The sequence below is a fragment of the Felis catus genome, chromosome A2 (assembly GCF_018350175.1).
Source record: "Felis catus isolate Fca126 chromosome A2, F.catus_Fca126_mat1.0, whole genome shotgun sequence".
Taxonomy (NCBI): domain Eukaryota; kingdom Metazoa; phylum Chordata; class Mammalia; order Carnivora; family Felidae; genus Felis; species Felis catus.
The window spans coordinates 27,750,518-27,777,016 of NC_058369.1; the positions used below are offsets into that span (position 1 = coordinate 27,750,518).

The window sequence follows — 26,499 nt, forward strand, 5'->3', positions numbered from 1 at the left end:
CAAAGGGGATGGAGATATTTCTGTCCTTCTCCTCACAATGCTCTGCTATTGGACCTTCTTACAGCACATCCCCTGCTACTCGTCCAAAAGCTTTTAAAACAGAGGCCATATCTCATTCATTCCTCAATCTAAAGGCCAGGACTTGAAGCCCAGGCTAGGTCTCAATTCAAATGTCACCTTCTAGGGGACTTGTCCACTCTATCTGAAACAACCCTTTTTCCATAAGTCCTCATACACTGGTATCCCTCAGGACCTGATTTAAATTCTGAACTACAGTATTCATTTAGGTATACTTATTTCCTATCTAGAATGTCAGCTGAAATGATAATCAGAGTCAGGAATAGCTGGCTTTCATCTGTGTCCTAATACCCAGTAGAGTTCCTGGACATAAAGCAGTTGCTAAACACCAAATGAATTGGTGGGTGGATGTTTTGAAATAATGCATGTTTGAGTGAATGACTATTTGAATGTAAGACAGTTGAAATGGATGACTGATTAATACATAAATTAGTCTGAAACTACTACCTTATTATGATAAGTAGAAAGGAGAAAAAAAGATAACTGTTGTTCTCCTAACTAATGTTTCACACCCACAAACAGAACACTGTCTGGGTTGCCTTCCTTTTCCTAGGTTTTGGCCTTAGACAAACCTGAAGATGAGAATTCTTGCAGTGGATGAGCTCCCCAGGTCCAGCCTACCATTTGCTCAGCTACAAGATGGAGACGTTTCACTTCACAGCAGCATGTGTGAAAACAGCTTGGGAACTTTTGTTAAGAATAAGCTCAAGATGAGTTGACAGAGAAATGTTGTTTCCACAAAACACATTTTATCTCAGAATGTGAATGCAAGTCTGTGTATTGAGTTGAGGGAGGCGATTTCTCACTCTGATCTTTATTGGCAAGGCTTCTCATGGAGTTTTCTGTCAACATGGAAGCCACCAGGGACTGCCTATAGCACATTCACAGAAGAGATAAGTATAGATGAGGAAGATCAGAGAAAATGGAAATGAGGAAACAAGAGCCAACCTTCAAGCCACAGCACTGGAACGGCTGTTATGTGGGAGGAGGAAGATTCTGGCTAAGCTACTAGTAAAGGGGAGAATACCAACCAACTAGTAAATGACAGAAAACAACTAGTAAATGATGGAGAATTTCAGTCCAGCATGCAGGCTGTGTGTTGGCCCAGATCTAGATTCATATTCCATTTCTACCACTTGTTAGCTATTTGACTTCAGACAAATCAACTCCTTTTGAGTCTCAGTAACTTCATCTGAAAAATGGGTATTATTTATTCTTTTTAAACTGTATTTCAAGGAAATCAAATAGTTCCAGTGATGGAAAGTTATTTAAAGCATTCCAATTCTAAACACGAGAGGAATAGGGGCAGCTGGGTGGCTCAGTCGGTTAAGCGTCTGACTTCGTCTCAGGTCATGATCTCGCAGTTTGTGGGTTTGAGCCCTGTATCGGGCTCTGTGCTGACAGCTCAGAGCCTGGAGCCTCCTTCAGATTCTGTGTGTCCCTCTCTCTCTGCCCCTCCTCCACTTGCTCTCTCTCTCTTTCTCTCAAAAATAAATAAATGTTAAAAAATAATAAAAATAAAATAAAAATGAGAGGAATAACAACAGATTTGCACAAACCACCATTTTCAAGCCCTAAAAAATAACTGATTCAGATAAAAGTATTAACAGATGATTTAGGGTTTAGATCAGGGGTTCTTCACATGGGGGGTAGTTCCCCATGGACACTTAAGGAAAGAAGTGTGAATAAAAGAAATACATCCAGATGAATGGGGGGAAAGCTGCATATTTGTTTCACTAATTTCTAACTGACATTTTGCATCTCCTTAAATCACAAACATGAACAACAAACCTCAGTAGTAACTTTAATGCCTATAACTTTGTCATAGTATAATTCACAGACATTTTAAAAATATAAATATAAAGTGATAACTTTATAGTTGTTGCAGACACCTTGCAATATCCTTTATTCTATAGTTATTCATTAGTTCTATGAGTATTAGCAAATTATAGTAGTCATTATACCTCCTACCAATTCTTGTTATTTAATATGTAATAATGTAGTGCATATCTCACCATATCACAGCTTTGCTCTTTAATATTACAATAACTGTTATTCAGTAACATTGACTTCCTTTGTATTCATATACACTTAACTTTCCTCATTAAGAACATTACTGGGAGAAGAAATCTACAGGCTTCACCAACTGTCAAAAGGGGCTCACCTAACAAAAAAGATTAAGGGCTCCTGCTTTAGATGAAAGGTTGATGGGAAATTTATAATGAGGAGCTAGGGTGTCACTACTAAATCCGCTGAGCAAGGTCAGGACCCTAAGAGTGGGACATCCAAACATTATGCCTCCCTACAAGATGCCACAAATGCTTGCATCTGAAAATAGCCAATCCTTATGCCACACTGTCTAACAGAACTTTCTGTGATGATAGAAATGTTTTATGTTTAGGCTACCTAATACGTCAGCCACGAACTGCATGTGAAATGTGGCCAGAGCAAGTGAACAGCTGAATGTTTCAATTCTTTTTAACTTTAATTAATCTCTATTTAAAAAGTCACATTGAGCTAGTATCTACAGTCCTAGACAACCCTCCTTAGAGCTAACTTATCTTTTACAAGACTCAAAAGATAAAGAAACAAGTTAAAGAACAATAAGCGAAAGCAATAGACAAATTCAGATTATAGAACAGTCTTTAGGACGACTGACCCAGTTTAAAAAAAAAAATCAATGTCATAAAAATAATGTACTAAAAGAGTCCCAAAATAAATAACCACATATAACGTGAAGATTTTGTTTGGATCCTGATGAGACAAAAAACATTTTTAAATAACCATAGAAACTTGAATATTACATCATGTCAGGAAATTCCTATTAATTTTGTTAGATATGATCATGGTATTATATTTACATTAGGAGATTTCTATAGTTTCAAAAATGCATACCGATGTGTATAGGGTTGAGATAAAACTATTTCTAAGAACACCCTCAAAATATTGTAGCAAAAACGAAAGTGTATAGATGAAGTATGTGTGGCAAAGTCTAGAAAACCATTCAATCTGGCAAAGGTTCAAGGGCATCCTTTAAATTATTTTTGTTACTTCTGAGTATTTTGAAATAACCCAAAATGATTTGTATAGGTGATGATATTCTGCCTATAGCTACAGACACATAGTAAGCATTCAACGAACATTAATTAGAAACTATTAGCTTCATCATTACGATTCATGATTCTTAATGCCAAAACTAAGATCAACTAGTAAAAAGTATGAAAGTTAACTTTAGGCCCAAAATACAAATAAGCTTTTTCACAGTGAGAGCTCTATGAAGATGGAAATACACTGTCTGCTGAGGTGGTGGTGGCCCAGAGATATTAAAAAGAAATAAACAACAGCAGTTTAAGTTTACTGAGCACTTATAACATGGCAGACATAAGTCTAAGCCCTTTTCACATATTCTTTCATTTCAGCTCAATAGCAGTGCCATAAGGTAGGTACTCCTACTCTGCCCATTGGAGCTGTGCCAGCAGAGATGGATCCTTTGGTGACGATGTTGCAGAGCAAGTTCAAGGTGAATGGCTGTTATAGTTGCCCTTTACCAAGTCTGACAACCCTGAACTCTTCTGATTCAATGAACATGTGACTCAAATGAATTCTGCAGGCTGGCCAGCTGGCTGGCTCACACAGAGCCAGTGAACAGAGAGCAATTCTCTGCTTTACTTATTGAAAGGTCTTCAAACATCACCTTTCCCTTTCAAGTGGCAGACTAAAATCCCACAAGAATTTAATTATCTGTAGGCAAGGAGATGATGTGATCAAGAAAATGCTACATTTCAACTACTTCATTTATCCATTTTCAAATTTCCCATCAATTACAGGGAAACATCTTCCCCAAGCTGCCATTTGTCCAAGAAATGCCCATGGCGTATCTTTGTCAACATGTTTCAGAATATAAATCCAGATTACTAAAACTAAAGTTGGTATAAAGTCTGTCGTCATATATTATATCATTTGGAAAGAAATATTGGTGACCTTATCCAGTATGACTGTTATAATAGTAATAAAATTGAATCTTGGAAGATTACACTTCTGGTCAAAGTAGTAAAATGTGACCTTATTCTATTGAACATTGACATTTATTATATTAATTCACATGTAAAAAACTGCATTAAAATGTTATTAAAGCCCTGGATAGAAATGGGAATGTTTAAGAACTTCAGAAAAAAGATTTAACTTTACCAATCATTCATAACATGGAGCCCGTTTGATGCAAATCAAACTAAATCTCCTTCACCAATCTCTGGTTCAATTCTAACGTTATTGTTATTACCCTCTCATTCATACAGAATGTATTTTTTTCCTCATGCCTCTTCAAACATTTTATAAACTTTAAATCATTGTCATCATGCTCTAGAGAAAAAGATAACCCAGAGCAACAAATACACAAACTTGACGCAGAAGATCAAGCCACCTCCTCATGGCAGAGAGATTCTCTTCACACCAATAACAACATGCTTAACATTGAGCTCATGTCAGCCACTGCACGAGGCCCTTGAAAGGGCACCAAGGTCCAGAGGTGAGCAAGCAGTCAGACAGCTGCATGGACTTTACAGAATGGCCACCATGTGGAGAAAAGGTGTCACTTTGGACATCACACCAGCAAAGTGCTTGTTGTTTCTTTCTTTCTTTTCTTTTCTTTTCTTTTCTTTCTTTCTTTCTTTCTTTCTTTCTTTCTTTCTTTCTTTCTTTCTTTCTTTCTTTCTTTCTTTCTTTCTTTCTTTCTTTCTTTCTTTCATTTGGGTTTTTTTGTTTGTTTGTTTTGGTTGTTTTTTGCTTTTTGATTGGTCAAGGTTTTCCAGGGAGTTCCCTCTCAAATATGTTTTGCATATTTAAGTTTGGGGGTAGAACATGGAATAACACAATAAATTAAGGAACAGTCCAGACACAAAACAAAGGTCTGTTTTCTCTTCTGCATTAGTCCAAAGTTCTAGGTTTGCCATTGCAGGTCTCACCTGTTTTCAACCTTGCTTTTCACCACTCTTAGTTAATGCTCCAGCCCCCAAGTAGAAGTAACTTACTTATGCCTCACTTAATACTGTTTTCTGCTCTAAACATCTTCCCCCCCATTATATTATCAGATTAGGCTGAGTGTGGTGATCCCAAGCAGCCCCAACATTTCAGTAGGTTGAACAATAAAGGTTTACTTCTTGCCTGATACTGACGGAGTTGAGAGCAAGCCAAGAGATTAGCTCTGTGCACATTTGTCACTCAGGCATCCAGGCTGATGAGTGGTTACCAGCACAAACACTGCTATAAGCCATGCCAGGAGAAAAAGAAAATTCTGTGGGTCTTGAACCATAAGTTAAGTGCTTAGACAAAATGTGACATAACTCATTGTCATAAACAGCCATGTGGTTCTACCCAACCACAAGCCCAATTCTACCATAAGCCTGGATGAGAGGGAACTGAAAATATTTGGCCAACACCATCAATGACTTCTTACCTCCATATGTCTAAAATCTTGTAATTCTTTCAGATCTAGGTTGGATCCTACCTCCTCAAATAGACAGCGCTGGTACCTCATGCTAAAAGGAAGACATTCACACTCTTAATACACACAGCACGTTATCTTACCTCTGAAGGCCATTATGACTATAAGAGAACAGTGTCTCCACTGGGATTCTCTGCTTCCCACAATGCCTTGCTAGATGAATATTGCATGAATGATTGAATGAGGCTGTATGCATAATGAGATTTCATCTCCAAAGACTTCAAATACTCTGGAGGCTAGTAATACTTGGTAAGTAATAAACCTTTTTAATTTTTTCTTCTTATTTATATCATAAAGATATTTAAAACAACATTAAAAAGATCATAAAGATGAAATAAAACTGAACTCATAATCCCACCACCCTAAACTAGCAACTCCTTTCAGTTCTTTTCCTTCTAGCTTGTTTAAAGAGTGTTCATGGAAAAACATCACTATATTCAGGGAGCACGAAGATGCAGGGAGAATTTTAAATAGAAGACAAGTGACTGCCAAGTCAATGCTTTTTACCCTTTCTCAAGGTAAGAACATGTTGGGTGATATCTTAAGACTGATTTGTATTTTCCTCAATATGGGTACCAATGACTTAAAGATTCCAAGCTATTCAGTACAGCAACCATCATTTAGCCACCACTTCTACTCCTTAACCCAGCTCTAAAAGAAATCACTGCTAGTAAAAGGAGCTTGATTTCCATTATTAGAAGAAAAGAAAAGAAAGCCATGTGCTAAATCTTGGACAACTTTGGATAATACTAGTGCAAAGACGAAAATTGCCAATGTTACATGTTTTGATCTATCATTAAGATACCATTAACAAGATCAAAAGCACAAGAGTTTTAGTTTTAGTCTTGAATTTCTTATTTTTTTGTTCTTTTGTTCCAATTAACTCATCCACTTTTTTTTTTAGTCAATGTTTCTAATGGAAAAGCAGACAACATAGAAGAATAGATGGTGCATGCAAGCAGGGAGAAGTCTTAAAACTTTAAATGATAAAGTTATTTTATATGATACACTAATGGCAAATACACATCATTGTGCTTTTTGTTTATTTTTAAATAAATTTATACTCCCTTTACCAATTTCTCCCATCCCCCACCTCTGCAACCACCAATCTGTTCTCTGTATCTATGAGCTCGACTTTTTGTTATTGTTGTTTTGTTTTGAGATTCCACATATAAGAGGAGTCATACGGAATTTGCCTTTCTCTGACTTATTTCACATAACATCATGACCTCAAGATCCATCCATGTCACAAATGGTAACATTTCACTCATGTTTATAGATGAATAATATCCCACTGTGATATTACATATATTGATATCTAATATATAGTAATAAATATACTATTTTATATCTATGTCTATCTATCTCACAATTTCTTTATTTATTGATCCAGTGATGGACACTTAGATTGTTTCCATATCTTGGCTACTGTAAATAATGCTGCAATGAACATGGGTGGCTGTATCTTTTCAAGTTAGTGTTTTCATTTTCTTCAGATAAATAGCCAAAAGTGGAATTGCTGGATCATATGGTCATTCTAGATTTCTGTTTTCCTGTAGTATCACTTGTAACATTTCCTCTTTCATTTCTGATTTTGAGTCCTCTTTTTTTCTTGATGAAGACTTTTTTTCTTGATAAAGACTTGTCACTTTTTTATAAATCTTTTCAAAGAACTAGCTCTTAGTATTATTGATCTTCTCCATCATCTTTTTAGTCTCTAGTTCACTTACTTCTTTTCTAATCTTTGTTATTTCCTTCTACTAATTTTGGGCTTCATTTGTCTCTTCTTTTTCTAGTTCCTTAAGGTTCTAATTTTAGGTTGTTTATTTGAGACTGTTGACGTTTTTTGAAGTAGGCATTTATCGCTAAGAACTTCCCTCTTAGAACTGCTTTTGTTGCATCTCACAAATATTTGGGTATATCATATTTCCATTATTGTTTGTCACATAGTGTTTTTTGATTTATCTTTTTATTTCTTTGACTAATTGGTTTTTCAGTAGCATGTTGTTTAATCTTCACATATTTGTGAATTTTCTTGTTTTCTTCCTGTAATTAATTTCTATGATTATTTTATTGTGTACTCTTCCTATTGGCATAAGCTGAGTTGAACCCCTTCTGGGATGAGGTGGAATATCCATACACAATGTATTTTTGTGTTACTGATACACCAAAATACACTAGGAAGTCTCATCACAGTGGATAAACAACCCAGATGGTCATTTGACCCACTTAGCTTACTTAAGATCAAATAAGTCTTAAAATTACACTGAGCTATTTCCATACTAAGAAGGAAAAATCATCCAAACACCTTGAAATATTATTAAATTTCACAGTAATGATTTTTTGCCTATTTTATATTTTAATAGCTGATAGATTATGTGTTTAGCTATAATATTTTCAAATTTTATGTTCAGTATTTGACCACTTTCACAAGCACACATAATTTATATTCTTGATTTGTGAAAGGGTTTATTATTTTATATGCCTTACTTATTGATCTGAATCAAATAGTTCTTACCTGATTCAACAGAAGATAGTACGAATAAAATGTGGCTATTTACAACTATTAACGACTGCTATAATTCATACAGAATCTGCCAAACCTACTGCATTATAAGTAATATTGTATACATTTCTAAGAGTCTGATAATATCTGCTTCAAATACAAACATTCTCTGGAAATTTGTCAAAATTTAAAAAGGTACCATTAAATAATATTTTCAGATATCACTCTAGAGAGTTTCTAGTACAAATCTCTTCCATTTAATACTGTCTCAATATTCATGAATGCTCAACAGTCCAATAGTTGCTTTCAGGAGTTGTGCCTTCATTAAGGTGCAAAACATTAAACACCTGCAATTCTGCTCAAACTATTCCTGAGGGAGAAATTTTGGTAACAAATGAAAGAGATACATGTTTTAGCTGAAAAACTCACTTGATGCTGATAAAGAATTTATAGCAGAATGTTCCAATAGAGAAGAAGAAAGCAATATGAAAAGAAAATTAATATTCATTGAGAAACATCTACCATGGTAGTAGGAAAGAAAGATTACAAAGCCAAACTGAACAATAATCAAATTTCTATATGAAAATAGAATTCCAGTGCATACAATTCCAGTTATCTAATGCTATGTAACAAAATATTCCCCAACTAAGAGACTGAAATAACAGTTATCATTTATTACTTCTCATGGTTTCTGTGGGTGGGTCAGGAGATTTGAAGCATCTTCACTAGGAGATCCTGTCTCTGGATCTCTCATGAGGTTACAATCAGACAGTGGTTAGCCTGGAGTCATAAAGGCCTCTTTGTATCCATGACTGGAACCTGAGATGGAAAGATTCAGTTCCAGTTAGGGGTATCCGTCCCTAGCTTTATATGGCATCCTCGTGTGGAGTCTCCAGGATGGTGGCTTCAGGGTGGCCAGATTTCTCATATGTCTTAGGCATATGTCCTAAGACAGAGATAGAACCAAGAAAAGCCAAAGTTCTTTAAGGAATCATCCTTAAAATTCACACAACCTCATTTCTGCCACATTCTATTGGTATTTACAAAGATCCACTCAGTTTCAAGTGGAGGGAACATAAAGTTCACGTCTTGATGAAGAGTTTCATCATCACACTGTAATAGGACCCTGTAGCATTAAGAACATGTAGGATAGGACAGGTTTTGATGTGCCCATTTCTCTGAAAATCCAATCTACCACCTTAGCCACATGAGCCACCTACACTTGTAAAACTGGTGAACAACATAATCTGCAAGAGAAAAATAAATGCCAAAGTCCAATGTCTGCTGTTTTTCAGGTTTATCAACTGAATTGGGAGTAATAAATATTTGTTAATTAAAAAACCCAGACTTTAACAGAAACTCAGTCTTTGAAAATATTAACTTGAGTAGAATATTAAAGGTAAAACTGCAATATATAAACACTGATTATAATTCAAACACTTCATCACTTTCTCTGGAGTACCAATGACTATAACAGAGTCACAACAGTTCACTTTGAACAATTAGCCTTGGCAGCATCTCTGTAGAGAAGTGTTTTCTTTTTCTTTCCTGGGGGCATTAGCTTTCTTTTGGGATTTTGCTAGAACAAACCTTAAGTAGAAAATGACAAAGCTCTGAAGCTGAATTGATTCAGGACAGACTGACCATTCATTCATCAAATATTTTCTAGGTATCTACTATGGGACAAATGCTATGCTAGGCACTAGAGACACGGCAATGAGTAAAGGAGACAAAAATCTCGGCCAGCAGAGGTCATGTATGCTGACATTTAGCTAGTTCTCCAGTGGCCCCAGAACAGCAAACATTCTCTGGATCGGCTGGGAGACGAGAAGGAAACCTTGGATGGAGCTAGGAGGAAGACCAACATTTTGGCAAGTTGATTTGAGGAGGAACACCCTACAAAGGAAACTGAAATGGAGTTTCCAGGGGATGAGAAAATAGGAGGAACGGAAGGTATCTGGAAAGTTAGGACAAACATAGATTCCCAGAAGAAGAGAAGGGTCAGCTATGCCAAATAAGCTGAAGGATAAAGATTATGACAAGTGTAAGTTAGAGAACTGTACTTTAGGATAATAGGGAATAATTCCTGCTGTCTCCAGTATGGGCATAGGTAGGCCTGCTCTCTTAGCCTATGGGGAAGGGCTGTTATGGGAATGTTGCAAAATGTTAAATCACATGCTTTGTGGATAAGATGCTTTAGGGCGGTGATTCTTAACCATAGTTCTGCACCACAAAGGGGAATGAAGTTTTGCGTAAGGCTTACCTCAGGTTGTTTCGAGAGAGGAGGGGTAGAGATTCCCCTAGTGCATCAAGACTGACAGAACCACAGGCAATTCTGCCCAACCCTCACAGCATCCTACGTAAGGATCTACATCAGTGTGCGTTTCACCAAGCAAATAATTTTAGGAACCACTATCCCACATCATATGGCAAGTAGTAGGGGTGGGAAGAATTCATAAAAACAACTATTCAAGTTATTTAAGTCAATGAAAGAGAATTCCTGGTTTTATGTGGGACAAGAGGTAGTCGGTGGGAATGTAGAAATAGTGATTAGGAGCAGGGCTTTGGCCACCCTCTGCTTTCCAGCTGTGTGACTTCAAGAAAGCGTGATTAACCACTTTGTATCTCAGTTTCACTATCCATGGAGTGGGGATAACACCACCTCTCTCGTGAGTTGTCAAGAAATTTTCTGAGGAAGTAGGTGTAAAGCTCTTTGCACTGTGCTTCATACATAACAAATGACCAATAAGGATGTGCTGTTGCTATTCTGGGTGTTCAGTGGCTCTTCATGGCACAATATAAAATGCTCTGGCTTGCCTTCTCAAACCTTTCTGTGTCACTAATAATTCCGTAATTTTCCCAAGGACACTTAGTCTCCCTGTTCCCCTTTCCTTTTCTATAAAATCAAGACCATGTGTCTAGGTCAGTGGTTGTTAAGTTCTGTTCTGAAGGCTTAGTCTGAAGAGAGGAGGCAAGGCAGAGAGAGAGGCTCTCTGAGAAACTTCACTTTTCTTAATGTTACACATTTGGCTTTGGCATAAGATTACCTTTGACCGAAGACTGTATCAGTGAAAAACATAACAGAAAATGTTTCAAAGCGACTGGTTTAGATGGTGTCTAATGCCACAGACCTCTACAATTGGAAGTGATAAGACAAGAATCCCTGGAGAATGCAGATAATCAAAACTGCAGCTAATTAGAATATAACTGAGAGCTGGTTCATCATTAATCCAATATCTTTTGTATATAAAGCTGTACTAAATACCTCACTTTCAATTAGTCTCGCATTCCATCCCTGTCATTATAATACGAATATTTTAGCAGCAGCAAAGCAAAAAAGTAACCCTACCAAGTGTTTGCTTGATGAAGTCAATACTCTTCCAATGGGCAAATGATATGGGCGAACTGTCTCAGACGGTGTGCTCTAGGAGGAAAATCTTTGAACCAAATATATGGAGTTGAAAACATCAGCACAGCCCCTTCTGAGCAGTCTTAACTTTGGCGAAGTATTTAGCATGTCAGAGTCTATGTTTCCTCATCTATGAGGTGGAAGAGATTATACAAGTCCACAAATCTGCCCTGAGAGTCCCTGACCCACTCGTTATATAATTCATTCAGTAAATGTTTAGGGAGAACCAAATACATGCCAAGCATAGCTCAGGATAAAAACACAACAGTGAATTGCTACGATAATGGAAGGTTCCCCAAACCATTGTACATCTGCAATTATCAGTGGTCTTTAGGAGGACACATGTCTGCCAAACGCAGTGTCAGTGCAACCAGAGTCACCCAACAAATGCTAATTGCCTTCCTTCTTAACCTTCCTTTCTTGATAGCATAATTAAATTATAGTAAGTAAGGGTGGAAGAGAGCCATGCCATTCACATGTGACCCTCTCTCCCCCTCCCTCTTCACACTTACCCTGTCCGTCTCATTCTCCCTAGCCTGGTCACTGGCTCTCTTGTGCTTCTGGATTTGTGAAAGCAGTTCAAAGGGCTGAGGTAGGGAAAAGAACTAGGGAGCTAAGTCTCTTTTATGAAGATTCAGGATTGTGGGAGAGGAAACATAGGTGAAGAAGAGCAGTGCTGGGCAAGAATGAAGGGGAGAGACTGGGGAGTGGTGTCTGAATGGCTCTGGAGCAGCTCCAGGGCACCAAATTTGGGGGGAGTGAAGAAACACCATGGAGGGAAGAGAAGTACATCCTGTTGCTCTGAGATCCTCAAATAAAGCCTGAATTTCCTTTTAATTAACCTTAAGCATCTGAGCTGTACTTCTTGAATGCAACTGTGAGTGGGGAGTGAGGCAACCCAGGGCCTCAAGCTGTATTCAAAACTCACAATATCAAACCTGTGGTTCTCTGAAAATCTGGAAAGGAGAGTTTAAAAAGGAGACAAACTGGCAGTGACAAATATGTGTCCAAAATACATCCCTGATGGGCTTCTCTGAATAGAGAAACTTTTGATGAATTTAAAATCAAGCCACCAAACAAGAATTTCCTGAACATGGAATACTGTAATACCTCCAAACCAGGAGCCATCTTATTAGCAACCTAGGCTCCCCCCACCTGGTGTGACCCTAGGGAGAAGGCTGCAGATCCCACTGCTTCTGGAACCTCAGGGAGGTCAGGGAGCATTTGCTGCCTGGATGATGCACTCAGAGCGGAAAACCAGCTCAGAAGTACTTTGATCCTCCTTTTGTTTCTTATGTTTTCCTTTTGGGCCAATGACTTTTTTCAGACACTAATAATTTACACTTCAGGCAAACATCAAAGTATAGTAATGCCCTGAATAGTAATTACTGCGCTGGTGATGGAATCAAGCATCTCAAAGAACCCTAAGTTAATTAGCTACAGACCTAGTTACCTTTAGGCCAATGAAGAAGGCAAGGAACACTGGATTAGAACCTGCCTTCAATTTATGGCTTTATTAATTCCAGCATTCCAATCAGTCTGAGACCCCTATCTGTCAACCTTCAGCATCTGAGCTGACGGCTGTTGTGGGGACCAGACACCAACTGAGACCCAGTCACGACATCCAGGGAAGAAACTTGGACTTTCATTGTTTTCTGTCATTATTTTCTCAATTACTGAGCATTTTTGTTTATCAGTGCACAGAATAGTTTCAACCTTTCCATAACATACATGTTTAGGGACAAAGATCGAGAGAAGGACAGGTGTAAAAGTGAGATTTATTCATTCTTAACCAAATATCTACTCAAAGTCATTTTTCTATACACAGCTCGTTTTTAGCCTTCCTAATTCTTACTCATCTTTCTGAGAAATTTTTTATTTAGCTTTTTGTAAAAATCCACACTTTAAAGAAGCATTGGATACAGATAACATTCCTTATTTATATGTCTCTGTGACTGTGGCAGATTTCCACGTAATCCTCTTAGAGGAGGACCCACATTTGCTAGCCTACTTAGGATGTTACTAAAGGTGTGTATCAACACGCCTCTTGCGGATGGCTTGGGGATATTTCTTCCAGGCTTCCCCTGAACTCTTTGTGTTGGATCAGTCCCCCAGGAGAAGGCATTTGAAATGCAGCAGAACCAGCATCCTGTCCTCAGGTGCTGACACTGAAATAGCGTGCCACACATATACCTACAATGACCTAAGTTGTCAAATGGAAAATGGAAACTCAAGTAACTTAATTCTTTTCATTCTTTAATAGTTTCACCCTTCATATACCTTTTGCTGTGTCTGGACTATATTAGTTTGCTAGGGCTGCCAGAAGAAAGCACCACAAACTGAGCAGCTTAAACAAGAGAACTCTATCTTGTCTCAGTTTTGGAGGTTGGGAGCCCCCAATGAAGGTGTTGGCAGGTGTTCCTGCAGGTAAGAGCTGGGGGGGAAGGATCTGTCCTTGGCTTACAGATGGCTGTCTTCACTCTGTATCTCTCCACATCATCTTCCTCGTGTGCCTGTGTCTGTGTTCAAATTCACCTTTTTACAAGAACACCAGTCATGTTGGATGACAGCCAATCCTAATGACCTCATTTTAACTGGATTCCCTCTGTAAAGACCCTGTCTTCAAATACACTACTTTCTGAGACACTCAGAGTTAGAATTCCAACATACCTTGTTTTGGAGGGGACATAATTCAACTCATAGCAGGGATCAATAAAAAAGTTCTGGTTTTAAAAAGTCATTTATCAAAGAGGAAAGATGCTATTGCCACACATATCTCTGTTGATTGCTTCACTGAAGCATCTATTCAGTGCAGGCACTATGCTATGTAGGCAGGGAAACAGAGAGGAACAAAAAGCCATCTCCATGCTCTTGAATGGAGTTCCTCTTGGTGGCAGTCCCTCCATCTTGTAGAAATGTGGATGAGCTGGAACGCTGAACTTCAAGTTGTGGAAAGCATTTGACTTCTATTCCCTTCTCCTTTGCCCTAAAGGCAGCCACAGCAACACTGTGATACTGGGTAGAGAAGTGTCCAGTTTGCATAGAAGTGACCAGTCTGCCCTCACCAATTTCCGTCAGACATTAAGCCTGTGATAATTTTTTCTAAAATTTTTAAATGTTTATTCATTTTTGAGAGACAGAAAGAGACAGGGTGTGAGCAGAGGAGGGGCAGAGGGAGAGGGAGACAGAATCCGAAGCAGGCTCCAGGCTCTGAGCTGTCAGCACAGAGCCCAACGCAGGGCTCGAACCCACAAACCATGAGATCATGACCTGAGCCAAAGTCATATGCTTAACTGACTGAGCCACCCAGGCACCCCAAGCCCATGATAATTATTTTAATAGAATTGTGTGTAAATGAATACTAATGGCCAACCACCCACCTTTTTGATTAGTTGATAATAGGAAAAGTAATAATACCACCCATTTTTTCTAAGACTTATGTTTTGGGCACTTTGCGAGGCACTTAGCATGCACAATTTAAGGACATTTTCACAAGATGAGACTGTTACTATTAGCTCCATTTTACAGGTGATAAAAACTGAGACTTAGAGAAATTAAGTATCTTGCTAAAGCCACCAGCTAACACACAGTGAAGATAAAGTCTGAGCTCAAGTTATCTGAACAAAAACCCCACACTTTTAGGCCCTATGCAATACTGACTCATTTAACCTCAGAACTTCTGTCAATTGCCCAATATTGTGTCATCGTGTGTGTACATACACGTATACATATGCATGTACATACATGTGTATATCATGGGTGTGTTGTATAGGTATAAATGAAATACCTATTTTGATACAAAACATCTATGATTAAAGCTAATCCTTTAGCAATAAACCTTGCACTCATTAGAAACTTGCAGCTTTTTCTCATGCCTACATCTGTGACATAACATATTCAACCAAAGAAAGCCTGAGCCAACTGATTAGTATTTGATGTGTTGAAAAGGCTAATGGTTCTTTATGTGAAACATCTGACAACGTGCAGCCCACTTAATTACTCAGTTGATTTTATAGCTTCGAAATAGTAAAACAGAATAATCCAATGACTGGCCAATGTGCTGAGTGATATTTTAACATCTACTCAACCCTCAAACTGTGAAGCAAAAGTCCTTATCCAAATCCAATACTTTCAATTTTCCTTTTTACTGTTATAAGTCAAAACCAGCTAAATTGATTTTTTTTCCTTTGACTTCTGCAGAAAACTTCATTCCTGAACAGATTACATGTGCTGCTTTGCAGCCCAGAGGAAATATTACAGCCAAGTAGAACCCTAAAATCATGAAAATATGGGTTTACTTGAGAAGCTGGAAGGACTTGACAGATCTTTGATTATAACAGGACAAATATGTCTTGATAGATGTGCTGCCTTTTATGAATGAGACTTAGAAGTTTTAACTATATTAACCTTTACCCACTAACATCACAGAAAGTTTTGAGGCTGTGTCTTCAAACTTCTAAGTGAAAGATAGCACTGGTGAAGTATGTAGAAACCCCTGGAACATCATTCAATGGCTTTGAACACACGTGCCCATGGTTTGGCCTGCCTACAACATTGCAACACAAATCTTATCCCCTCTGGCTTTTTCTACTTCCAGCACACCTTGGTTGGGGTCTCAATGGTGTAACTGCTGACAATGATGGAAGAGGAGGAGGAGGAGGAGGAAGAGGAGGAAGAGGAGGAGGAGGAGGAGGGAGAGGAATAAAAGAGGAAGATGATGAACAAGATTATCTTGTATAGTCCCCCCAAAAAGTAATCTACTACATAAAATTTAATACTTCACACAATGCAGGATTTTGGTGGCAAGTGGTTACACTTAAATAAATGATGAAAATGAGACTCACATCCAGATCCTGTGTCTCATTCCATTACCTCAAGCTCTCTTCTAAATGTACATTTGCAAAAACAAGCAACAGTGCCTATCCTAGGTCACCTTCCCTTCTCTTAAGATTGTTGAAATTAAGACCACGCAGACACCTGGTGAAAATGCTGGGCAGAATCTCCACACCAAATCATGGGAAGATGGTGAGCTTGCAAGGCCAGGGCCATTGATGAATGATCTCACTTGAAACTCACCATTTAAGAATCTTGAAATAGGCAGACACTGATAAACTGATATTACAATGACCCAAAGTTTTATCTATCTTCTTTTGCTTGTCCACATTGACCACTGAATATAGAAAGCAGCAAAGAAAGAAAGGGAATTACTGTTTAATGGGTGTGGATTTTAGGTTTGCACAGTTCTAGAGATCCGTTGTACAATGCGAGTGTACTTAACATTACTGAATTCTACACTTAAAAATGGTTACAATGATAAATTTTATGTTGTGTTTTTTTTACAATTAATTTTTTAAAGGAAAGCAAGTAAAATACTTCTCTCCCCTCTTCTCCCTTCCTTCCCCTTTATCCACCAAGAAAGACTTGTGTCTCGGGGATGAAAAGAAGGGGACATAAATGAGGAATATTCACAAGGCAGAGATGAAAGGATGAGTTACATTACTGAATGGGGAGATGAAGGACAGAGAAAGGATATGGTGATTTCCAAGTTACTTGAAAAACTGCAACAGAGAATGACCGAGAATGAGCACTTTCAGTGGACAGTAGTGTTGGAAAGGCATGTGAAGTTCATCCAAATAGGGATCACCAGCAAGCAGTTGGGTCTATGTACCTGGAGCTATGGAAGGAGGGTTAGTGTGGAGATTAAGTGTATTTCCCCCGGGACCTCTAATCTTTGCCTACAGTCCAAACCCTAGGTCCTTTAATTTTTTTCTATCATTAATAATTATAAGCTTGTACTTCCAGAAGTATGTATGTGTTAATCTTCTGTTTTTCATCTAATATTTCATATGTGATTAATGACAGACAGGCACTGTATCATTTGTGTAAATTAAGAATAAGTGTGTAACACAACAAGCATTAAATGAAGTTGCTTTTCATGCCTTTTATTTACTAGTTCCAATGCCTTTTTTTTAAGCTATTGCCATCTCATACATGGCCAGTTTGATCATTCCGCAGAATCATATGCTGAATTTAGGCAAACGGGGTATTCAACGAGCAGGTGGATTTCTAACAGGACACCAATCAATTCAGCCAGCATGGTCAAGCCAGCTGTGTCTGTGGATGCAATAATCAACACCTGGCAGCACCTGTGCAGACCAGCCTGCCATCAGTGTTTACAAGTCGCAATTGGAGAGGGCTCAGCAAACTGACCGCAAAGGTTTGTGCAGCACCTGTCCAAAGTATATATGACTGCTTCCAGACAAGCCCATTAGTTCTCCGCTTTCATGGACACTAGAAATTGTTCACAAATTTAGTGGCGGGAATAAAAAAGACAAACAGAGCTAGCTTCTGGCTGAGAAAAGACACTTGAATGAGAGGCATCCTGGTACAAGGCAACAGAATAGGGGAGGATGGAATGAGATAGGCAGGACATCACCAAAACAGAGCCAGTAATGTTTATAGGTAGTAGATTGAGCTCTAAGAAAATAGGCTTAGTGGCATATTTTGAATCAGAGATGTTCTTGAGAAATATGCAAAGAATTCAGACTGGGCTTAGTGATGCAAGTTTGCACTGGAAGGCATATTGCCATGCAGGGCATAAGTACTTTAAATGGAACTTTGTGACTTGTTTATGTGACATAGTAACAGCTTTCTTAGATCCAACCATCCCTTTTATGTATTACAAGATAACAAAAGGTTATGTGATTTTAGGAAATTGAGCATATACACAGGGATATTCTCAACAGATCCAGTGAATATTAAGTGCCCACTTTTATCTCCTAGAGCCTGATGTGTAAAGGTAACGAACTTAAACACAGTGGAGAGCTTGCATTCACAACAGTGACATTTTGCTAAGAATTTGTTGCATTCTAAAATGCAAGCACATTATAGTAATGTTCCATAAAACACAACAGTGGGTGAAGAGCAGGGATGCCCTCTGATTTGGGAAAGCTAATTCTATCCTCAATTTGTTGCAGAGGAAAAGCAGTATTACAGATAAAACAAAACAGAATCCATCTTGTTACACTGCTGGCTCTTTCTCAGGCTGGTGCTTCTCTGTTATAAAGAGCTACTGTTAATTCTCGAGCTTCCAACTGCTGAGGTTGGTTTCTTGCTGCCCCCAAATGCCCATTTTAACTGCATGAATTTACACTGACCACATGAATTCCTAAAAGAAAACTCAAAGTATATCATGTTCAATTTCAGAACTCCAGCAGTCAATTCAAAGTCATGCTTTTGGAGAGTGAACCACTGAAAATAATGGGCAAACCAGGCAACAGTTCACAAACGAATCTCTTTATGATTTTTAAAATGACACATGGAATGAACTGATAGTGAGTCACGCTAGCTGTTAGGGTGCATTTGCTATATGGGAACAGTGAAACTATGACAACCAGAGCGCGGCATCCAATCGTAATGATCAAAACAACAGTTAACATTTATACAGCAATTACTTCCATTCACTCACTTAATTCTCCCAATAATCCTACCAGGTACAATTACCATTCCCCTTTCACAAGGCCAGAGAGCAGCATGCTACGAGGCCCAGAGCTAGTAATTTGCAGACTAAAGTTAAGGCCAATCCCATCTGACTCCACAGTTCCTGCTCTTATTGCTGAACTGACTCTCCACCTTTTTTTTTTTTTAAGTGCAGGTGTATTAGGTTGCTAGGGTTGCCATAACAAAATAACACATGAGATGGCTTAAATAATGGAAATTTATTTTCTGGCAGTTCTGGGGACTATAATTCCAGTATCAAGGTATGGACAGATTTGGTTTCTCTTGAGGCCCCTATCCTTGGGATGGTCCTCTCCCTGCATAAACACCTTCCTGGGGTCTCTGTGCGTGTCCTAATCTCCTCTTTTTACAAGGACACCAGTAGGATTGGATTAGGACTCACTCTAAAAGTCTCATTTCAACTTAATGACCTACTTAAATGCCTGTCTCCAAATACAGTCATATTCTGACATACTGAGGGTTAGGGATTCGATATGAATTTGGAGACACAATTTAACCCTTACAGCATATATAATAATTTTCCATAAAACACAACAGTGTATGAATGGCTGTAGTGTCTTCTGGCTTGTGAGGGATTAATTATATAAGGACTCATTTTGGATTTTCTATAATCAACAGGTTCTGAGAGGATGATGTTTAAAAATTATGTTTATCACAGGAGTGAAGAGCCCGCAGTTAATGTTCTCGGAATTTTTTCATAATAATGTCTTCTGATGACATCAGCTATGTATGGGAGTTGTCAGCATGAGGTATTTGAAAACGTGATCACAAAACGAGAATTCTGCATTAAGATTCCAATGCTGTCACTGTTTTGCACAGAGCTCATTTCCATTGGTCTTTTACAAGTATTTTTAGGCACACCTGGGTGGTTGAGTAGGTTAAGCACCTGACTTTTAATTTTGGCTCAGGTCATAATCTCACCGTTTGTGAGATCGCGCCCCACGTCAGACTCTGCACTGACAAGCACAGAGCCCGCTTGGGATTCTCCCTCTTTCTCTGTCCCTCCCCTGAGTGCACAGACACTCTCCCTCTCTCTCAAAATAAATAAGCTTCTTTTTTTAAAAAAGCGTTTGTAAGTATTTCACATTTTAAGAGCAGTTTTAGGTTTATAACAAAGGTTGAAATACCCCACATGCCCTGTCCCCATACATGTGCAGCCTCCCCCATTACCAACATCACTCACCAGCATAGGACATTTAGCACCAAGGATTAACCTACACAGACACATCATAATCATCCAGAGTCCATTGCTTACCTAGGATTTACCGTTGGTGTTGTACATTTCTGTGGATTTGAACAAATGTGTAATGCTGTATATCCATCATTACAATATTGATACACAGTATTTTCACTGCCCTAAAAATCTGTGCTCATTCTGTTTATCTCCGCTACCCCTTCCTACCATGGGTCTTTTTATTGTTGCCATAGTTTTGCCTTTTCCACAGCGTTTGTGTAGCCTTTTCAGACTGGCCTCTTTCACTTGGTTGTAGGCATTTAAAGTTCCTCCATGTCTTTTCATGGCTTAGGATCTGAGTGATATTCCACTGTTTGGATGTACTCTCTCTTGCTTTTTGTTTTACCCTTAGAACTGAGTTGGGTAAGCTCCTTGACTCACAGCACTCTAACAGTCTAGAACTCTCCTAGATGGAACTTATATTTTCCGTTTAGATATCCCCTTCCTGATATGCTATCTCAAGCTATATCTATAGCTTCTTCCCAAATACTTCCATGTATCTCATTATACATAAATGCTTTTGCAAAAATATAATGTATTGATTTTTTTGGTATATGTTCAATTTACTTAAATGATATTTTATTATAAATCTTATTCTTATGTTTTCTTCCACCATTATATTATGAAAAACACCTAGAGAGCTAGATGTAGCTCTCCATCATGTAGCTACTGAGCATTTGAAATGTGGGTGATGCAAATGAGGGACTGAATTCTTAATTTTAATTAAATTTTAATTAAGTTAAATTTAAAAATTGCTAATTTATTCAGTTACTGCAACACTTTTAAATATTTTTTGGAACACCTTGTGTATGCAAATCGATTTTTTAAACTGTACATTTTATGAAATCTAAACACAGAAATAAGGATAAAGTGTTTCCAATAAAAATTTAGCATCTGCATTAGATACACTGTGTCAAGTACACACCAAAGTTTGAAGACTTCATCCACAAAAGGAATGAAAAATATCTCAATAATTTGTTTAATAGTATGTTGAAATGATAATACTTTGGATATACTGGATTGAATAAAATAGAGTATTAAAAGTAATTTCACCAACTTCTATTTATTTCTATTCACTTTTTTACTGTGGTTACAAACAAATTTAAGATAACACATGTGGCTCACATAAAGTTTCTACTGGATAGTGCTGCTCTAGGTTTTAATTCCCCTGACTACTACAGGGTATTTTATCATAAGCATACACCCAACTTTTACTTCTCTATTCTCCTATCAACAGGCAGACTGGTTGTTTCTAATCTTCTGCCATACCAAACCACCTCAAAATTCCTGTCTTCATGTATCTTCACTGATACTTACTACTGACTTTCTAATTTTTTTAAACCAACTTGATAGGGATAATGTCTCTCATTGTAATAGTAATGTCTCTGAATACTAATAAGACTGAACGTCTCTTTCTAACACATATTTGCCATTCAAATTTCCCCTTCTGTAAAATGCCCATTTATTCCTTTGCCCATTTAAACTTCTGTTCACAATAAGCAGAAATAAAAAGAATCTATCCATAGTGTAACTATTTGGTCACCTATTGTAAATATTTTCATTGTTTTCTCTTGGCTTGTCCTCTGTTAATTTTTCTAAGGGCTTTCTTCGTTGGACACAAATCTTTAATTATGATTTGAATTTCTCATGTTTCACCTTGACTATTTTAAGAAATTCTACCCCCGTGTGAAATTGTAAAGAAGTTTCATAAATTTTCTCCTCACAGTTTCAAAGTTTCACCATTCATATTTGGATCTCGTGTCCACCATGGATTTCTACAGCACACAGAGCAGATGACTTTTAACCTTTCTGGCTGGTGTCAGGTGCCTGCCCTTCAAGAAGGGATCAAAGCTCTGGATTTTTCCACTAGAAGAAAACACTTGCCTGTAACACTGTGCACCGAATTCCAGAGAGTTCTCAGACCTCCTACCCCAAGCCCTTTCACATAACCTCCTGCACTCAATAAAATCAGGTGAAGGATCTCTAAGTCGTACTGATTCTACCACCTATTTTAATATCTCACTGTACTTTCTATGGTTTTGTGCACTCTCTGTGTTCTGGGTTATCTAATATTATCAACCAATCTACAGGCTCCTTGCGGACAGAGACCTAGATTCAAGTGTCTCCTAAATTTCTCATAGTCCCTGAAAATAAGGAGTGCTCAATAAATAAGCCCTTTAGCAAGTGATACCTCAGAAAACTGTACTTACTGACCCAACAATTATCTAAAGAGGCCACATGCTTACTTCACCTGCTCGACCAGCATTTACAGAGCTTGTCCATTGTTCCAGGCACTCGCTAGATGCTAGAAAACCAACAAGGAAAAATAATCACTTGTGCCCTCAGAGTGTTCCTACCTAGACTATGGGGAAGACAGAGGACAAGCAGCTCTAAGGCAGGGCATAAATGCTGGACCAAAGGAAAGAGAGGGAGTTTTGGTGCTGCATAGGAAGGGAGCACCTCATGGGGCTTCTGAGTGTAAGTACAGGTGGGTTTCTCAGGGGGAGCTGCATTTGGGCCGAGACCCATAAGATGAGTGGAAGGTAGGCAGCTTACCTAAGAGTAGTAGGAAGGAAAAGATGGGCTTCTGGAAACCATCCTGTGATTAATACAGTGAACTGGCTAGATCATTCCTGATGTACCTCTGGGACTCAGAAAGTAAGTGAGACACTCAGCGAGACAGCCGGGAAGACTGATCTTACCCACACAGGTCAGATCACATCAATGCCCAATTACAGGATAGCCAGATAAAATACACCACATCCAGTTAACTCTGACTCTCATAAACAACAAAGAATTTTTTTTACTATAAGTATGCCCTGTGCAATATTTGAGCCACACTTGTATAAACAAGGCATGTGCTGTTTATCAGAAAGTCAAACTTAAGTGGGCATCCTGTGTTTTTATTTGCTAAATCTGCCAGTCCAATGCATTTAAAATTGCACTGAAAATACAATCCTCATGTGATCTGCCTTTCTCAATGTTTCCCACCTGAACTCAGTCCATGCTCTGCCTTACGCACCATGCTTCAGGCACATGGTATACTTCTGGAAACATGAGAGCTTGCCCAGTTGCTTCCCACCTTGGGCACCTTGGTTGTGGTGTCTTCCCCATTTGGTATGCTTTTCCCCTTTGCTCTCAGCACGGCTGGTTCCTTTCCAACTTTCACCTTTTAGTTCTATCACCTGTCTCTAAGCAATGGCATCTCCACAAAATCTAAAGTAGGCTATCGCAATAATTTCCTTTATACACATAGCGCGCACACACACACACACAGACACACACACACACACACACACACACACACACACACCAGTCCACAGTTATTTTATTTTTTTACTTGTTCAACTGTCTGTGTCACCATAATGCCAGGGGTTTCTTCTGCCTTTGTATCCCAAGCATCTAGCAATCTGCTTGTTACATACAAGGTACCCAACAAATACTCATCAAATAAAAAAAATACTTAGGTTAGCATTCTCCCTGGTGCTTCCAAATCATGTGTTTTGCCTGTACATGTTACCACTCATTAGCATGTGTGCTGGTCACAGAGAAAGCTCTACGTGTGTTCAAGGAAAGGTGAACAAATGAAAGAATTGTCAAGACTCTATCACCATTAATGCCATAGGAAAAAAATCCCTAAAGAGTTCAAGAAATCAGGTCTAAGATTTGATGACACGTCCACTTTTTGTTTTCTTTCCTACCTATCACACCTGAGACATACCGATGCTACTTGGGCTGTGCCTCCTCTACCTTCTTCTTCTTCATCTCTTACTACTTTATCTCCATTACTTCCCCTCCTTCAAACAGTCCTTTCCTGATATGACCTTATATGATACATGATGCTTACAGGGCAAAACAAAAAACAACAACAACAACAAAAAAAAACCAAAACACAAAACACCCAAATATTAAATATAGAAGAAAGGATTTCTTTTAAAAAAGATACATACATGCACACATATATAAAATTAAATATTCCCTTTCAACACAATTGTTATTATAAATATATCTACAGCTGTAATTCAATTAGGCATTGTATACATGTGAATCAGAAACCATGTACACTGTATTCTTCAAAGGGCTAATTCTGAGGAAAAAATGACCACCCACACACATTTATTAAGAGAAAAACAAATGTAATGATTTTGTTCAGTCACTGAAAATTTTTATAAATATGAGCTATTACACATAGTAAAATCAGTTTAACTTGATAATAACTCTGCATATGAGTTCTTTGGCTTTTTAATCATAAAATTTACAAAACTTTTGGATCAGATTCAAATTTCTTTTTAGAACGAAATGACAAGTTTGCCAACAATTATTGGAAAGAAATAGGAACAGCAAAAGAAAGAAGAAAGTCTATGCAGTGTGAAATCACATTAAGTCACAGAGTTAGAGCAAATTCTAACACAGAACCTGGAAAATACTTTATATGTGTGGGAGAGAAACGGAAGCACCAAGGTCAGATCTGAAAAAAAAAAAAAATACTAGGTTTCTTCTGACATATAGACGGCAAAACAAATGTAAATGCATCCTCTGATCCTGTCACCAACGGAGCGATGCTTCTCTGATATATGCACCCCCCACCCAGCGAATGCTTCTCAATAAGCATCATGGCTTTTAAATTATTGGGAAATCTGTCATAATGATGGAATAAGGAAGCCCATTGGTACCTTGACAGCTGTACATTATTTTCACTAAAGACAATAGTGAGCCACAGACATCAAGGCTTCTGCCTGATCTGTTTATTCACAATATCAAAAACAGCATATTATGTGCACCCTAGGTGTCTGGTGCTTGCTGAGAACAGAACAAGCGGTACCTCATTTTCTTTGTTGTTGTGATGGCACTGGCTCTACTTATTTGTGCCTTCAGATCTCTCTACACACCATGTCTTTATGTGAACACTTTCAAATCCCATCCTTTGCCTACCCACGATCATGACGTTTCATCACCTGTCACTGGCGAGAAATGCATTTTGTAAAGAAATTAAGAAACTGGGGCACCTGCGTGGTTCAGTAAGTTAAGCATCTGACTCGGTTTTGGCTCAGACTGTGATCTCACGGCTCCTGAGATCAAGCCCTGCGTTGGGCTCTGCGCTGACAGCACAGAGCCGACTTGAGATTCTCTCTCTCTGACCTTCCCCCACTTGTACTATCTCTGTCTCTCTCAAGAGAAATAAATAATTTAAAAAAATTTAAGAAACCAATGAAATGAAAATGGATGCCTTTGCCGCCTGTTCCAAATTCCCACTGAAAGTATCACATGCGTGTGTGTGCGCGCACATTTTTCCTTGACCAGAGAGGACAGTTGTCCAACACCAGGAGGGAATAAAAAATATCCTGTCACAATATGATTCTCTATACAAGTAAACGGAATTGACGACTCCCATTCCAGAGTACAGCCTTCTATCTTTGTGCCACACCTGCAACACTTTTCTCACAAGAGGAAGAGGTACCCTTGACTATTCAGTGACTTTCTCTCCTCTTGACATTAAGATGCTCCAACGTGCTGTCGGGGCTTTCCAGAAGAGACTGCATTGTCAGCTCCAGCTTGCAGCACAGGGAAGTGACATCTCGAGTGGGCCTCTCCTTGTCAATTTCCCCCATACTTTGGCACACACAAAAACGCCTGTCAAACAGTATCCGACATACACAGCTTCAAGAAGAAGAAAAAAATATCCACTTTACTATGAAAGACTCTAACTAGAAAAGGCAAAGAGTTGCCAGCTGACAAATTCACAGTGATAGGCTTTCTTCTTCTTTCTAATTTTCACATTTATTCCTGAGGTTCCTGGTCAATTTCTGTGTCATAAAGGTGGTCTGTACAGAGCTTAAGCACTTTAGCATTTTACCAAGAAAAATTATACCACAAACTAGAAGGAAGATGAGAAAAAACCAACATTGTCTGGGCAATGGCTATAAAGGAAACACTGCAAATATTTACTAAGAGTTATTTGATGTTGTTTAATGTTGGGGACAAGCAGGTTAAAGAAACAGGCTTATCGTTATCTTACAGGGAAGCAAAGGGAAGCAAACTTTAGCTCAGAGAGGTTAAACGACTTGCCCAAAGCCACACAGCTAGCAATTTGTGGAAGAGGAAGTAGAACTTGGATCTGATTCCAAAGTTTACCCTCATCCCCACACACCATCAACCCTCTCTAGGCAGCTCTGAAGATGCTAAACAGGGCTCCTGAGGACTCAGTAAGTGTTCAAGCCAGCTGGCCAACATGGATATGGTGGATAATGTTCAGA

The 26,499-nt window shown here is 38.4% G+C and overlaps 2 protein-coding genes across 21 annotated transcripts in view; one reads left to right on the top strand and one right to left on the bottom strand.

Annotated features, from left to right (window-relative positions):
- The window catches only part of FHIT (fragile histidine triad diadenosine triphosphatase), a 1,423,954-nt gene that overhangs the window by 286,530 nt on the left and 1,110,925 nt on the right, over positions 1 to 26,499 (bottom strand). The gene's annotated exons all lie outside the window — the stretch shown is intronic.
- On the top strand, positions 5,494 to 22,227 carry LOC109496477 (keratin, type II cytoskeletal 1b-like). 6 transcript variants are annotated; one of them, XR_006594745.1, is made up of 6 exons: positions 5,494 to 5,827; positions 5,963 to 6,096; positions 13,757 to 13,920; positions 17,468 to 17,710; positions 19,630 to 19,760; positions 21,972 to 22,227. XR_006594745.1 is itself a non-coding variant. In XM_019823729.3 (3 exons), the coding sequence occupies exons 1-3, from the start codon at positions 5,769 to 5,771 to the stop codon at positions 16,231 to 16,233; spliced, it is 336 nt and encodes a 111-aa protein (XP_019679288.1). In that variant the 5' UTR covers positions 5,494 to 5,768; the 3' UTR covers positions 16,234 to 16,330. The 6 variants fall into 6 exon arrangements, 2 of the variants coding, with proteins under 2 accessions (XP_019679288.1, XP_023105667.1); XR_006594747.1 differs by lacking the exon at positions 13,757 to 13,920; XR_006594746.1 differs by lacking the exons at positions 19,630 to 19,760; positions 21,972 to 22,227 and adding an exon at positions 18,471 to 19,165.

Excerpts from the sequence above, each read along its gene's own strand:
- LOC109496477 (XM_019823729.3), top strand. The coding sequence starts at position 5,769 with ATGCATAATGAGATTTCATCTCCAAAGACTTCAAATACTCTGGAGGCT. Across the intron at positions 5,828-5,962 it reads CTGGAGGCTAGTAATACTTG|TTCTTTTCCTTCTAGCTTGT; the intron begins GTAAGTAATAAA and ends AACTCCTTTCAG. Across the intron at positions 6,097-16,090 it reads GCTTTTTACCCTTTCTCAAG|CACACCTTGGTTGGGGTCTC; the intron begins GTAAGAACATGT and ends TTCTACTTCCAG.